The sequence below is a fragment of the Helicoverpa armigera genome, chromosome 29, assembly GCF_030705265.1.
Source record: "Helicoverpa armigera isolate CAAS_96S chromosome 29, ASM3070526v1, whole genome shotgun sequence".
Classification (NCBI taxonomy): domain Eukaryota; kingdom Metazoa; phylum Arthropoda; class Insecta; order Lepidoptera; family Noctuidae; genus Helicoverpa; species Helicoverpa armigera.
The window spans coordinates 2156665-2173680 of NC_087148.1; the positions used below are offsets into that span (position 1 = coordinate 2156665).

At 39.0% G+C, this 17016-nt stretch overlaps 1 protein-coding gene and 1 long non-coding RNA gene across 2 annotated transcripts; one reads left to right on the forward strand and one right to left on the reverse strand.

Annotated features, from left to right (window-relative positions):
• Positions 1–309: 309 nt before the first annotated feature.
• On the forward strand, positions 310–11017 carry LOC110382319 (uncharacterized). The gene is made up of 6 exons (XM_064042538.1): positions 310–682; positions 1720–1869; positions 2604–2766; positions 3885–4063; positions 5049–5124; positions 10087–11017. Exons 1-6 carry the CDS (start codon positions 431–433, stop codon positions 10353–10355), a joined length of 1089 nt encoding a protein of 362 aa, XP_063898608.1. The 5' UTR covers positions 310–430; the 3' UTR covers positions 10356–11017.
• Positions 11018–15176: 4159 nt separating this feature from the next.
• LOC135119065 (uncharacterized) lies at positions 15177–16917 on the reverse strand. Its single transcript, XR_010277959.1, has 2 exons — positions 15491–16917; positions 15177–15269 (listed from the first exon to the last, which is right to left on the reverse strand). It is a non-coding gene; the product is annotated as an uncharacterized LOC135119065 (long non-coding RNA).
• Positions 16918–17016: the final 99 nt, after the last annotated feature.

Sequence of the window (17016 nt, forward strand, 5' to 3'; positions counted from 1 at the left end):
TCATTTTTTTGAAAATCCTCTTAAAAAATCACCCGTTATTTGCCTGTGCACTATCAAAAAGTTACAATAGCTATGTTTTTAATGCGACGAAATGAATCGAAACGACAGCAGCATGTGCAGTCGCTGTCAGAAATTGAAATCTGATATCCATATTAAATCTAAAACGGTTTCATGTAAATACGTACAAAGCAGTAGTGCAGCTGCGGTCATCAGCTAGCATTCAAAATGTACCTTTATGTTGTACGTTTTCTACAATAGTTCGAGAAGATTTCATCGTGTAACCGAACACAAATAAAATCGCATCTTCGACAAACGTCAAAACGCAAAGTGTCACTGTCAAAACTCCCAACCCATCCGGGGATGAAATCATTACAACAAAAATGTTAAATATCCATTAAATTACAATAACTACAACAATTATCATGTAACTATGGCAGACAAACTCAGACAGTTAGCGCAAAGGCTGAAAGACAAAGTGCATTTACCTCATATAACAAATGGCCGTGAGAAAGTCGATCAGATCATCACAAGATATGTGCCCGCGACTAAAGTAACAGAAATTGCGGAAAGACTTAAATATGAGACGGTGACTAAAAGGGTGCGGGAGATGGTGTCCAGATATGAAAAATTCACGGGTGTCGAAGAAATTATGGCTTTGCAAAATACCGTCGTCGATGCGCAGGTTAGTTTTTTTTAAACATATTTTTTCTAGAGTTCAAGGCCGGTTTTGCTTATATTTTTTTAGCTATGGTATGTGATAGTTCGTTTTTTAAAAAGCTTACATCATGGCGTCATCGATCTTCCTATATTTAGTCGATTGATTACTTTGTAATGCAAATTATGCTTATTCATTGCAGTTCATAGAGAATAGACTAGTTTATCAGATTAATATGTATGATGTTAATAGGAACTTTTATCTTTATCTTATTTGCAGAGATTGCACTATCTTTACATGCAATTTCCTTGACTGGTAGACTTGAACTTAGAATATTCTTATTAGAAATAGAACATACTAGATTTTTTACAATACTGGACCCAATTTCTCTATAAATAACATAAGCTTTGAGCATTACAATCTGTCTCTATTATATTGTGTATGAAATCATATTATAAAACTCAAATTGAATTTTTTTTATTCAAATTACTTAGGCTGATTTCACATAGGTATTGATTAATATAAAATAATAAAAAAATCTATAAACTATATAAATATATAGGGGAAACCTGTATTTAGCATTGGACCTTCATATTTATCACAGTAAAGTATAAATTTAAAAATCCCAATAAGATAGTTTACAACTATTTATTAACTATTATCCATGCAATTTACATAAAATTGTATGAAAATGTAATCCGCTGTCACAGATTTTTCTCATGCAGCTGTATCCATGCTTTCCTTATCCTACTAATATTATAAACGCGAAAGTTTGTATGTATGGATGTTTGTTACTCTTTCACGCAAAAACTACTGAATGGATTTTAATGAAACTTTACAATAATATAGCTTATACATCAGAATAACACATAGGCTACAATTTGTAAACATATTGTTCAAAATACTAAACCTGCGCAGACGAAGTCGCGGGCACCAGCTATTAAGGCAATAAACCAATAAATCGCTTCTGCGCGTGAAGGTGAAGGTCAGGGATCAATATCCGTGCCGATAACTATACCTAATTGAAACTTATATATATAAGCCTATTTCCACATGCCTTTCAGGAAAGATTCATGGCAGCACAAGACAGGAGACGAGAGCTCGGCCGCCAAGTCACCGATGTGGAGATGAGACTGAAAGAGCTTCACGCTGAGATGCAGAACACCATGAAAGGCGATGACAAGTACTTACATCTGTGTACTGAGGAGCATAAGGTAATAACAATATATTATTATAAATCTAAATAAATACAGTGGAATCTGTTTATAATGACATCGAAGGGACCTTACAAACCCGTCATACTAAGGGGACGTCATACTAAGCAATTAGTAGAAAAAAAAAACATTTTGTCAGTACATACATATTTATTTAGAAATACCACTCACTACTTCAACATGAAATATCTGGAACTATAATACCTTCTAACTTGGCCAAGTTGGTTTCCTATAGTGTGTAACATCTGCAGAACAGATTTTGTGAAAAACCTGTGAAGGTATTTCCCTTGTCCGAAGTAACTTTGGGAGTTACTTCGGACAAGGGGTAGCAATGAAAAAAAAAATACATGCGAGAGTTTGTGTGTCTGTATGTCTGTATGTTTGTTGCTGTATCACGCAAAAACTACTGGAGCGATTTTGATGAAACTTGGTTGTAATATAGCCCAGTTATTTGGGAAGGGTTTAGGGTAGTTTTTATCCTCATATCCCACTTAACTTCTGAGGGAGGCAGTTGAAACTGCGGGTGGTTGTGTGTCTGTATGTTTGTTGCTCTTTCACGCAAAAACTACTGGTGGGATTTTGATGAAACTTGGCAGTGATGTAGCCTAGTTATCTAGCAAGGGTTTAGGGTACTTTTTATCCTCATTTCCTACTTAACTTCTGAGGGAGGCAGTTGAAACTGCCGGTGGAAACTTGTGTCTTATTGATGACTGACTCCATATGCCACTGTTCAGCTGATAGTACAAGAGCGAGCTCTTCGCGCTCTCTTCGGGGACGCGGAGCGCGAGGAGAGGGAACTCTTCGCCACCATGTCGGCAGCCGTCAAGCTTGGCCATGAGAGGGAGAGGGCTCATGCTGAGAGGAACAAGTACTGGTACATCGTCGCTTCTATATTTGGTAAGTTTTTTATATTGTTTAATGGCCGTTTTCAATATTCAATCTATCTATGGGTTCCTATCCGTTGATTCCATTTTACTAGAGTTAGAATTTACCCACTTAGCCATCCCTACTAATATTATAAATGCGAAAGTAACTCTGTCTGTCTGTAACGCTTTCACGTCTAAACCACTGAATTGATTTTAATAAAATTTGGTACAGAGATACAATTGACCTTGAGAGAGAACATAGCCTTGAGATATAACACTTATCCTGGACTTTTGAAGAATTCTCTGGGAAACGCGATATAACCGATCTATACGCGGGCGAAGCTAGTATTTCATATTTATTTATTTTCATACCATAATGTTACAATGATATTACAAGGGGCTTAAAGCTAGGTACATTTTATGGACCCTGTTACACAGAAAAAGAAAGGCATACTAAACTTAATTACATAATTAAGTATATACAATAGCCCCATACAGGTAATGACAAATTCATATCTTAGTAAACAAATCTATATATAGCTAGAATATTGAGAATGGCAGTGAATGCGAGCTTAGCTAAAGTACAATAAATGAACCTAATTAGGGTTAGCAGCAATGTCCTTTAAATTAGTAACAATTACACATACAATGCAAATAGCAATTAAAGCTTCTGAGTTTTATTATTTTTATGTATCTAGAAAAACAACTGGCTATATGCGAATTGGATCCTATGTTCCATATATTTATTAATAACGAGCAGAAATTGAGAAAAAAACTGCATTGAATAGACACCAAAACTACTGGAAAATGTAGCTTCCCTTCCTTGCCTACCAATATTATAAATACGAAAGTAACTCTTGTCTGTTTATCGCGCTTTCACGCCTAAACCACTGAATTGAATTAAATACACGTTACATAGACTGGGACCCCAACCCGCATCTCTCGCGCGTGGTGATTAATGCTCAATCATTCTCCGTGTGAGAGGAGGCCGCAGCCCAGCAGTGGGACGATAAAAAGGCTGTAACTGTAGGTACCTAACTGTGGACTGAGACCACTGGTGACATACTACCACATTGTGACATGTGGTTCTTCTAGGTGAATCCGTGGAGAACTGCCAGTTATATTCTAATCATGGTCCTTTTTCCCCAGGTACAGTCCTCGGCATAGCCGGCTCCTCAATAAACAACCACCTGAAGATGTCGGAATTCCGTGAAATGATGGAGCAGCAAATGGCTCGCAGTGCCAGCGTGCTCTATACCATCGCTGGCGGGGGCAATGCCGCCACTGCAGACATCAAGCAGGCTATGCAGCAAGAGTTCGCTTATCAGGTCACACTGTTTGCTATACTACTATGTAAGGTGCTTTAATATTACCTACCAGGACTTGAACGGGGGTTAGTATTTATACGTTTATAGATTACGATAGTGAAGAAATTTCGTTCCCCAAAACAGTCAATTCAATTTGAGACATTAAACAAGTTAAATTAACATTGGCTCTACTCTGCATAACGTGGTTCACAAATTACGCGCGTAGTGTCGCTTATTCAATGAAAACAACTGCTATCTCTTTCTATCTGTTCTGCACGAGTGGCAACGCGCAACTCTACTGGATGGTTTTAAACTAATAAATAAAGTCAAATTTATACGTTCTTTTTTTGGATGAAAAAAATTTACAAATAATCAATTATTTATCTTTACTATTGTAATCTATAAACGCAATACTACCTCCCATTCAAGTCCTAGCAGGTAATATTAAAGCATATAAGATGTGGTCGCTAACTGAACTGTTGGTACTCGTGACGTGAAATGATGCAGCAGCAAATGGCCCGCACTCTATACCATCGCGACATCAAGCAGGCTATGCAGCAAGAGTTCGCTTATCAGGATTGGAGAAGTTGTCAGACCTTGTAATTGAAGTTGTCAAATCTTCTGTATGATCGTGATAGACCTTCTGACTGATGGTGTTAGAGTTTTTAATTGAAGATGTTAGACGGTTTGTCTTCTGACTTCATCCTCTGAGCCTTTTTCCCAATTATGTTGGGGTTGGCTTCCAGTCTAACCGGATGTAGCTGAGTACCAGTGCTTTACAAGGAGCAACTGCCCTATCTGATCTCTTCAACCCAGTTACCCTAGCAATACAATACAATACATATGCCCACATTGAAAAAGTTCCTTATGTATGGGTCATGTAGTATTTCTATGAAATCGCCACCCATCCATATATTGACCGCGGCAAGTACAACTGCCGACTAATGCATGAGTACTTTACAATGAAACTTTATTTTAACTGCTTCTTTTTTCTTTTTTTTTACAGGACAATCTCGCAAACAATTTGAAACTCATGCAGGAGAACATTAACAATCTAGTCGAAAAACAGGAACATTTAATAGGTAAATATGTTTGTTAACGATGGAATTAGTTTTTGTTATTTTATCTTTTGTATTTTTTACCCTTTGATTTTTGTTGTAATATTTTTAATTTCATTTAACTAATAAATTGACCAACGAGGGCGAGGCTCGTACGCATTCCGAACTCCTTGCAGTACTGGCTGCAACTAGCTGTTTACTTTTTAGTTCGTCTTTTGTTTCTGTTTGGAGTTGTCATCGCGCCGTCTCGCAGCGAGCCGCCCTCTCGTTTTTTTCGTGACTTCTTTAACTAGTTGTTTAATTTAAGGCCGGGTTTTCCCTCTTTCCCGGTGATTACCGCAAACTATTGATACAGTCCACCTCCCACCGAGCACATCCGTTGGTCCTTCGACCCGGATCGTTCCAGCAACTCGGATGCTTCGTACACCGCGAACTGAGAAAAACAAAATGGTGAACACGCGAAGCGCGGCGCGCCGGGAACAAGATATTGAAAAACCTACGCCTACTAATGTAAAGAAGTCCGAGGCTAGCAGAAGACCATTGGTAAAATCTCCTTCTGCGAGGTCTTCAGTGAAGGCGAGGAGGGCACGATTGATACTCGAGGCGGCGGAACAAATGGCGCTTCTGAAAATGGAACTCATTGAAAAGAAGCTGGCTGCCGACCTGGCGAAGCTGGACAGCTGCGGCTCGCAGTCGCTAGCTGATGGTGAACCTGGTGAAGAGGAAAATGCGTCTCGAATCGAGGAGTGGGTGAAGACACAGCGCGTCACTAGCTGTTACGACGATGCGCTGCGCCCGGCACAACGGCAAGACGCTGTCTTGCAGCAATTGGATAACGCCGGCCCATCTCAGCTCGGGAACGTGCAACCAAACCAGAGCGGTACTGACGACGGCACTATGCACATGCAATCGGCATGTGTGCTTAAGGACCTAGCCGCCGCCACCGCAACCACCAACGCCAACCAGGCAGAAACTAAGCTGCTTAACCGACTGTCTATGCCAAACGACTTACCGAAGTTTAACGGTGACCCGCTTGATTGGCTACAGTTTAAGCAAGCATATGAAGAGTCTTCTCAAGTCTGCAAGTTTAGCGACCGAGAAAAATTATGTGACGTCACTGCGTGCGGACGACCGCATCATCGCCTGCTGCACTACGTGCCGACCGCTACCGCCGAAGAGGTCGTCGCCCCAAGCACGGCGACACAATCTGGTAGTGAACCAATTGAAGTGGTAACTCACGTTAACACCAACCACAACGAATGGTCAGTGCAGTTGAAAGTGGTTCCCGAACTTATTCACGGACCTAATGGTGCATTCCGTGCACTTGACGACGGCTCCACAGTCTCAATGATCAGCGCGTCGTTGGCTGCGCGCGCCGGTCTGCGCTGGCGTACACAGACCATGCGAGTTCGTGGCGCATGGAACAAGAACGAGTTAGTGTGTGCGGCAGAACTAGTGGACTTAATCGTGTCTAACAAACTCGGTGAAAAGTTTAATATAAGTGCGCGTAGTGTCAACGAACTGAGCTTGCCAGAACAAAGGTCAGTGAACTTTCAGTGCGAGACCTATGGCCACTTACGCGATATTAAAGACGATCTGTGTTTTGCGTCGCTAAAACCCGACTTACTGTTAGGGCAAGATAATAACCATTTATTGTTTCCTTTAGAGACACTAGTATTCAAGCCAGGCGAGCCGTGCGCCACCCGCACACCATTGGGTTGGTGCCTGCACGGCAGGGTACCGAGTACACAAGCTCAGCACGCCGCATTGTGTATGTCGGACGTCGCACCTGTTGTTATCTCCGCGACTGCCGAGCTGCACGACGACGTGCGACGCTACTTCACGCTGGAGCTAAAGGGAGCTTCACCATCAAAGCATCAGCTGTCGGCTAATGACCTCGTTGACCCTACGAGTGCTACGAGCAGCGCTACGCCCGTAGCGGACAACACCAGTGCTACGCCGCTGCCGTCGACGACGTTCAACCAAACTGTTGTGAACAGAAATGGTTATAGAGAACTCGAGATGCATGTATTCTGTGACGCGTCTGTCAAGGCATTCTGCGCTGTGGCTTATTGGAGATGGATTGATCACGACGATAACATACGTGTGGCATTCATTGCTAGCAAATGCAGAGTTGCGGGGAATAAGCCGATTACAGTACCGCGTCTCGAACTACAGGCCGCTGTGTTAGCATCTAGACTCGCGGAGACTATTACTAACGAGCACAAGATGAAAGCTGTAAGGAGAGTGTTTTGGAGTGACTCTACAACGGTACTCCACTGGATAAAAAATAACGCTCGTAATTACAAGATGTACATTGCCAATAGATTGGGAGAAATTGACGAGTTGACTCGAATACATGAATGGCGCTATGTACCAACTAAGCTAAATATAGCAGATATAGCCACACGAGAAAACTACGATTGCTCGGTGTTACAAGATGAGTGGCTACAGGGACCTACCTTCTTGTATAAGCATCCGGAATATTGGCCGCAAGATGTCGTTGAACCTGCGAACAAAGAGTTGTTAGAATGTGTAACAGTAATTGATAACACCATAGAAAGCTGTACCTTACCTGTACCTGAACCTTCACGCTTCTCTTCATGGCTACGCTTGTTACGAACAACAAGTCGAGTACTTACCTTCGTTGATAACATTATCAAGGCCATCAATAAGAGAAAACAGATAGCTTCCACCTGTAATCTGAATGATGACGTGATGGACAGGGCTGAACGCTTACTAATAAAGCACTCACAGGCTTTATCATTTGGAAAAGAGATTAAGCTACGTCAAGCGTCTACGGCACTACCTACTTCGAGTAAGCTACTTACCTTATCTCCGTATCTAGATGAGCACGGAGTCCTGCGATGTGGAGGCCGCATCAACGCTGCTCGTGAAATAACTCCAGATGTTAAGCAACCTGTTATACTAGATGGTCGCAGTCACATTACTCAGCTGATTGTGAAGCATTATCACCAAAGAGCGTTCCACGGCCACCAGGAGATGGTGGTAAATGAGCTGAAACAGAAGTACTGGATTATACGTATTAGACCTACTGTTAAACATGTTATTTCAAAATGCATGCTGTGCAGAATCAGGCGTGCACAGCCTCGACCTCCTCGAATGGGAGACTTACCTGAGGGACGATTGGCGCATCATCAGCGTCCCTTTACCCACACTGGAGTGGACCTGTTCGGACCTATGGAAGTGACCATAGGACGCCGCCGAGAAAAAAGGTACGGCGTTTTGTTTACCTGTCTCACTGTGAGGGCTATACATGTTGAGCTCGTAGGAAGCCTTACCACCGATGACGTCATAATGGCTCTCCGACGCATGGCAGCGAGACGCGGGTGGCCGCGACACCTTTACTCGGATAATGGTACTAATCTGAGAGGCGCCGACAAGGAGTTGAAGAAGTGTGTCTCCGAATTGGATGAGAAACTCTTAGCTGACGGAGTACAGAGTTACAGCATGACCACTACATGGACGTTTTCCCCCCCTGCCAGCCCACATTGGGGTGGGGCATGGGAGCGACTCATTCGCTGCGTGAAAAACGCACTGAAGGTCGTGCTGAAAGAGCGAGCACCCCGAGACGCTGTTCTACAAACTCTCATGACAGAGGTTGAAGTGATGGTAAATAGTCGGCCCCTCACCCATGTGAGCGTTGAGCCGAACACTGACGAGACATTAACACCCAACCATTTCCTCCTTGGCTCATCCTCAAACCTACCGACTATGGGCACCTTTGATGAGTCAGATACATTCTTGCGCAAACAGTGGAGGATTGCTCAGCAGCTGGCTGACTCATTCTGGCGACGGTGGGTGAAGGAGGTGCTGCCGGACATGCGTCCGCGAAAGAAGTGGCAGCAGGAGCAGAGGCCCTTACAAGTGGGTGACCTCGTTTTAATTGTCGATCCCGCATCCCCACGAAACGTTTGGCCACGCGGCATAATTCGAAGGGTGATGCCAGGCCAAGACGGCCGCATCAGAGTCGCCGAGGTGCAAACAAAGTCGGGCATATTGCGACGACCGGTAGCACGAGTTGTGTATATAGCTATCGGGAATGAGTGCTGACGCACTGGGGTGGGGGATGTTAACGATGGAATTAGTTTTTGTTATTTTATCTTTTGTATTTTTTACCCTTTGATTTTTGTTGTAATATTTTTAATTTCATTTAACTAATAAATTGACCAACGAGGGCGAGGCTCGTACGCATTCCGAACTCCTTGCAGTACTGGCTGCAACTAGCTGTTTACTTTTTAGTTCGTCTTTTGTTTCTGTTTGGAGTTGTCATCGCGCCGTCTCGCAGCGAGCCGCCCTCTCGTTTTTTTCGTGACTTCTTTAACTAGTTGTTTAATTTAAGGCCGGGTTTTCCCTCTTTCCCGGTGATTACCGCAAACTATTGATACAGTCCACCTCCCACCGAGCACAATGTTTTTATTTATTATTTTGTAGAACTGAAGTATATAGGTATTTGAGTCCATCCTCCGAGCCTTTTCCCAACTATGTTGGGGTCGGTTACCAGTTTAACCAGATGTAGTACCAGTGCTTTACAATAAATAAGTATTTAAGTAATGGGAAAAAAAATAATGTTTCAAAGCTTGTTATTTTTAAAAAGTAACTGTTTACCCGCGGTTTCACCCGCGTCCCGTGGGAACTACTGCCCGTACCGGAATAATTTATAGCTTATGTTACTCGGGAAGAGTGTAGCTTTCCGACAGTGAAAGATTTTTTCAAATCGGTTCAGTAATTTCAGAACCTTTCATCATCATCATCTCAGCCGTAGGACGTCCACTGCTGAACATAGGCCTCCCCCTTAGATCTACACAGATACCTGTTGGAGGCGACCTGCATCCGGCGTCTTCGGCTTTATTTCGCTTTCCATTTTGCAAAGAAAAAATAGTTTCCTCTTTATTATATTAGTACTTTTTTTCTTGAAACTATAGGAAAATACCCACTTTATAATATGTATTTTATTCTTTTCAGAGCACATACACCGCCGCGAAAGAACAGTAGACTCCCAACTACGGGACTTAACCCGAGCAATAGTGAACGCTTCTCAATCCAGCATTCAATCTGATGCAGAGATCACAAAAGCTCTATCCGTGGTACACCAAGACTTGGAGGATGTTGACCAAATCAAAGATATTGATAAAAACAAGGTTTTGTTAGAACCAAATCAAATTTTGACAGGCATAGGCGTTATAATGGCAATGGCAATCATTTTCGGCAATATTATAGGCAGGATTAGTTGATTTTTTTGGCTGTCAACATTTTTCGGGGTTTGAGGTTCCTGCGTTTTTTTTTTACTTCAATATTTCTATTACTAAAGAAAAAAAAATGCGATTTGATTTTTTTTCAATTTTTTTATTTATTTATTTAAATAGAACGGCCAAAGCCAATTACACTATTTATTTGATATTCAATAACCCTTCTTGACAGTCGGGTAAAAATCTAGTAGGTATATAGGTTTCGTGAAACTCAATGTCGGTTCCTAACTTAATTTTGAGCATTCGCTGTTCGTTAAAAATGGTTGCTGCGCAGCGATCCGCACTATGTTCCGAGACGACAAAAAGTTTGGCGTGACCCAGTTTTGCAGTAGGCACTTATGTTGTACTTTTAAATTAACTTGCAAAAGTTTTGCTACATATTCTATACAAATTATTGATTTAATTCGTAATTCTTAAAAAAAAAGGAAAAATATAAATTCATTTTGGTTGCAATTGCCAAGCAAAAAATAAAACAAAAGGATTTTTAAATTAAAATATAAGCAGAATTAAATTGGTAATTAATTATACATATAGTGTATACCGTAATGTTTTTGAGATAATTTTGACAGCATTTTTGAAAAATAAATTTCTAGTCGAAACTAGTTCGTAAAATAATTTAATGCTTTTACAATTTACTCATAAACAGATATAAACATATACAATTTATTACGTACGCAGCTATACATGATACGCATATTTTTATACATTTACAATGGTATTATGCTTACAACTAATATTTTTATGTGGCTTTTTCGTAGTATCACCCCAATACTTAATAATATTTCATATAAAATTACGAAAATTATATGGGTATTCGTAGACACGGTAATTAAAACTGTAGGTCCCGGCTGTCATTTGAACATATTTGGCAGTCGTTATGGGTAGACAGCAGCCAGAAAGTTAACAACCAGTCTTACCAAGCGGTATCGGATTGCCCGGGTAACTGGGTTGAGGAGGTCAGAACCATGTGGCATACTGGTACTCAGCTCCATACGGTTAGACTGGAAGCCGACCCCAACATAGTTGGGAAAAGGCTAGCCAGATGACTTCTGCTGGCTTCGTCAAAGCTATTGTTGGGACAAATAATCAATTTATTAAAATACCACCAAATTAAGGAGTTTTGGGTAATTTTCCAATTTAAGAAGAAAAGGATTTTTGGATTTCAAAAAATCATCAAGGTTTCCCCTACTCGTTTTGGACAGTGTTGCCATATATTGGTGGGAAACCTACATATCTACCAAATTGCCACACTAAAAATGTTAGTTACTACCATACTATTGAAAGAACCAAAAACGCAGGAACCTAAACTTTTATGTGATCGCCTAATTTTTAGCATTCTACGTCTAACGCAGAAAATGTATGGGAATAACATTATTTATAGTACTTATAAAAGTCATTCAGAATAGCAAACTATGTATGCAAAAAGGTGTTATATTGCCTTGATTGGGATTTCTACCATTCGTTTCTACCATTGGACAAAGTCTACTACTGGCCCTATTTAAAAATAATAAAACTACATAAACCATCTACTAAATAGTCCGAACAAAGCCTAAACATTCGGTTTGGATAGGTGTGCTTTTGCTTATCTGAATGGCTTATTTCTATCGTGCAACAAACTCATATTTATTTATTAACATTTGGGTCATATTTTCTCTTGCCGAAATTAGTTCTCCACATAGAGTATAGTAAATAGATTGGGAATAGAGAACCCACTTCGATTTTTTTCTGCAACCTTCAAACGATTTTTGAAGCGCCATCTGGTATCGTCTGCCGAAACAAATTGTTTATGTGTGCGTACATCCCATTTCACACACATGTATACATCAGTATTGTCTACAGGTTATTCGTCATCTCGACAGACTAAACTCACCATTAAAGTGTCGAGTTGGTGAAACTCGAAATTTGTACATTTATCATGTCGTCAACTCGCCACTCAAGATTTTCATTCGTGTCCAGTTAGTGAAACTTAGATTTTATCACTTTTATGTTTTCGCCAACTGGATACATTGTGTCACAAACATCATCGGCCACTGAACGTCCATTTTGCAAACGTTTGAAACGCGAAAAGTTGATTCCCAAACTTGGCGAAAACATAAAAGTGATAAAATCTAAGTTTCACTAACTGGACACGAATTAAAATCTTGACGTGGCGAGTTGACGACATGATAAATGTACAAATTTTGAGTTTCACCAACTCGACACATTCGTGGTGAGTTTAGTGTGTCGAGATGACGAATAACCGTCTATAGATATTCTAGGGGAATTTGTTCATACGTACGTACTTACAAAATATAGCCACAGAATGTAGAAAATAGTTATTTATTGAAATATGGAAATACAACACAGATTACTACAACTCAACAGAACAACGTTATGTAGGAACATTTAGAAAGTACTTAGTAGGCGACCTGGAATTAAATAAAAATCATATTTACTTATGTTTATGTTTATTGTAATAAATTTGTGCTGAAAGTTTAGTTTCATCATCCTCATCACGATATTGGATTTTACCTGATAAAATTCGATTAATTGAGCGGCACCAACTATATACCAAAATATTTATTGTAATGTTTTCAAAAACATTTCTTAATTCTATCTTGTGGATATCGCAGGTGAAAGGATAATCCACAAATATGTCTAAAAACATTTTTATCTTTTCTTTTAATTTAGTTTTTGCACATTCTTTTTCAAAATTTCTACTACAATATTTTGTATGTCTTTAAAACTTTTTCCGCCACTATATTGGGATACAACAGACAATGTTTTCCTTTTGTATATTCTTTTGCCCTTATATAACTATTTGATTTTAATTGACTGTCGCCAGTTAGTTCAGTTTTGCAGTGCCTGCATGATTTAGCAACTTTTTTAAAACATTTAGCCAGCACCCACCCACATACATAATTGGCCTGACCAGCATCAGCAGGCTCAGAATTTAAATTTATAAAAGGCACCTCAATTTCGTCATTTTCTTCTTGCTGAAATGGTAGAACCTCATTACTGGGAACATTAGAAGTGTTTTCTAAAAGTTTGTCTTCCAAAAAGAAACTCAATGTCTGAAGACAATCATTGTCATCATTTTCACAGTTAGCGTTAAGTGAATGGGGTGAGTTATAATTATTTAAAAGAAGTGATTTATAGGCACCTTCAAAGCTAATTGTGTTGGGTGCCGTATTCCTCACCCCAAAACTTCTAATGTTCCCAAAAAAATTTTCCAGTGGGTCCTGGTTAAAGTTTCTGGTCATCATTGTATCAAATAAATATTTTTGGGATAATATTTTCCACAACTGTTGCATGCCCTCAATAGTACGTATAAAATTTTTATTGAAGGTACCGAACTCGTTTCAATTAATCTTATTTTATTTTCCTTTTCTTTTTTAACTTTAATAAATTTTATTGATTTTAATACCTTTTTGGCATTTTCCCATAATTCATGATGAGGAGAATTGTTTCTAACACCACATTTATACATTTTTCCATGTATCATATTAAATGAGCTTGAATTTAAGGAATCAAATAAATTGTCCATCATTTTGGTAAATGTAATTACTTGGCGGCACTCATTAGATAAATCGCCCCTAGCAGATAAATGTTCTGCAGCTGTAGCAACACTGCGGCTAAAAATTTGGGTTGCGTGTTTGACCTTCATTTTTTTTATTTTCTCCACATAAATATGTTCATCAGTTAGTTTCTGACATATTTTTAATTCACCATGTAATTTGTCCGCTTCATAAATTTTCTGGTAATATTCCCATTTTATCGTCTTTTCAACCTTTTCTTCGAAGTCGAAATATTTTAAGTCCTTCGTAAGTAAATTGTTTCTTACCCCTTTCAATAAATGAGGGACATCAAATAATGGGATAATTTTAGATTTCCCTACTTCCATTACATCATGTCTCCATTCCTTATTTTCTTTTATGAATTTTATTCTACTATCTTCAATAATTTCATTCACTACACTGACATTTACTGTGCTTTGGTCGCACACTGTGCACAAAATATTAAGCCCTGTACCCTGAACATATTTAATGACTTTTATAGTCAAGGCTTTTAATTCTGCTTTGTTAACAGAATTTGTAAAAAAGTATGCAACAGGCTGTTTAAATTTTTTCTTTAATCCTTTGACCATGTAAACTAAAACATGGTCAGCAATTTTTTTACTACGCCAAGCGAATCCCTTTAATTTATCCTTAGATCCGTCGTAATGGATCTGCGGCGATATTGACATCTCGTCAAAATAAGACAGCAGAGGCGATCTTCTGGACTTAATTCCTTCACAGTCTTTCTCATTTTTATGAATAAAAACTTATTTAGCCCCGACTCTATTTCAATTTTCGCAAGAAGCCTTTTTAATGATTTTATAGAGGGCAATGTAAAGTATTTATATAAAAGAGTATAACTCTTGGGACTCTTTTTGTACATGGAGAGAGACAAAACTTTTTCCTTTAAAGTAAACCTCCGCCCACGAGCTCTCTTGTGAGTTTGGGTGTACTGCATGTTTGTGAATATTTTTGCTGCAGTTGTCATATTTCTCGTTATTTTTTTTAAACAATTTGTATTGCTAATTTTATCAACGCTGGCTAATCTTTCTTTCAAACTACTACTCCGTTTACGTAACCGAATAATTTCGGTTTTTAAATTCTTCATTTGGAATCTTGAAATCTTTAATTCATTCTCCAGCGATGAAGTTGATTTCAGTTTTCTGCAAAAAAAACTTTTACTTTACTACTTTCCACACCCAGATAAAAGTAGCCTATGTATAAACATTTTTTTTGGATATCTTATGGTATAAACTACATTGGCACTTACTTTTGTCTCCTTTAAGTTTCCGTCTTTGTTGTATACCATGTTTACTGCAATAATTATGTTCTGCTGCTATAACACACGCATTGGGAGGTGCAGCTGAAAATAAAATAATAATAATTCACCATTGTCATTGTAAACATCAAAATTACTAGTGTGAGTTACATGAGGATTATTAACCTAAATTGTCATTACAATAAATCAAGTTGAAGTGTGTTTGTAATGACTACACAACAGTTACATATTACTTAATGCAGTAATTAATTATGGTAGCTAGTTAAACATAATTTGAGAATGTAGGTAGCCAAGCGTTTACATACCAGTGATTATTTGCTTTGATGTAGAAGGCAGATCCCATATATTATGTTCAGGCATAGGAAGTTCAGTTGGTATATGTGGAGTTGCAGGAGGCATATGAGCATCTTGTGATGGAGCACCTGGAAATAGTAAAAACAAGTCTAAGATCCCACTAAACAACAACCTTCACCGAGTTGGTTAAGGGGTGAATGAACAGTATTTTATATCCAATTAAATATTACTATACTGCAAACAGGTGGCCTTAAAGGTATCTATGAAAAAAATGAAATTTAAAAAGCGTCGCCCCCACCCAGAATACAAAGGGGGCGGGATTCTCCATCGCGATTAGCTCCGGTACCCGCCTGGGGTATTATTACTCTATTTCGTAGTCGCATTAAATTATATTAGGAGCAATGTTTTAAAACTTAAGAAAAAGAAAAGTTAAGAGGTGAAAGAGAGAAGGTGACTGCAGAGTACATATTTTAAAGTAATAAGATATATATTTTATCAGACACTGAAGAGAAGGTAAAGGGAAAGGGAAGGTTAGTTGGGAAGTTGGGACCGTTAGTTGGAAAGGGTTAGCCGAGGTGTTATGACTATATTTTCTGATGGTACCTCATGTTTACCAATTGGCACAGGGTCGTCTAGTTCTTACTGACTTCTTTAAGCGTTCATGCCTTCCCCCATCACGTCAAGGTGGCCCCATGGGGGGGGGGCGCATTCAATTTTGATATTAATAACTTAATGATACTATTAACAGAATCGGGCCCTAGGTACTATGAACTTGATAAAGAAAGCACTTACCCGGGTTGTGTGAACATCCCAATTCGCACCGCCTCGGCATGATTATATGCACTCAAACAAGCGTCTCTAATCGCTAATAACACAATAACAGTGTCTATTTCACAAATATCACAAAAAAGGCGTCTTTATCGCAAATAATACTAAACACTAATGGCGTCTTTTCGCAAGTTATGTGAAACAATGAAACAGAGGAGCACAGCTCAACTCACTCACTAATTCACCGAAAACACAGCGGATGAGTAAAACTCAAATCAACGCAAGTCAACAGCAGAAAACACTTAAATGGACGAAAACTTAACACACAAATTGTATGTACTGTACTCGCCATTAAAATTCAAATTCTAACTTCAGCATTGGCAGTTGGCACGGTTTATTGCCAACCAAAAAAATAATTATAGAAAAATAATTTATGTATATAAAATAGTGTACAGATTTAATAAAAATAATTGATAGATTTCCTACGTAATACTAATATATAAAATAATTTTTAGATTTCAATAATTTTAGTGATATTTTATGGAAGTTAATTTTTGATTAAAGAGCCATCTATTATCACTTGAAGATATTAAATACTTTAGGAAGAGGATTGCAGATGGCGCTTTTCTAAATTTTTTACCGAAATCTAGTCAAGTACGGCAGTGACCAGCCCCTGGTTCTCCACTAGATTTTTGTATATTTTTAAATCTTAAATTTCACCATCTTTGGTCTATGTTTCAGCTTTTGTTGTCTATGTTATCTGCGATCT

Bases quoted from the DNA above. Each gene is read 5' to 3' on its own strand.
- LOC110382319 (XM_064042538.1), top strand. From the start codon at position 431: ATGGCAGACAAACTCAGACAGTTAGCGCAAAGGCTGAAAGACAAAGTG. The intron at 1,870-2,603 runs GTAATAACAATA...GCCACTGTTCAG, and splicing joins TGTGTACTGAGGAGCATAAG to CTGATAGTACAAGAGCGAGC. The intron at 5,125-10,086 runs GTAAATATGTTT...TATTCTTTTCAG, and splicing joins AAAACAGGAACATTTAATAG to AGCACATACACCGCCGCGAA.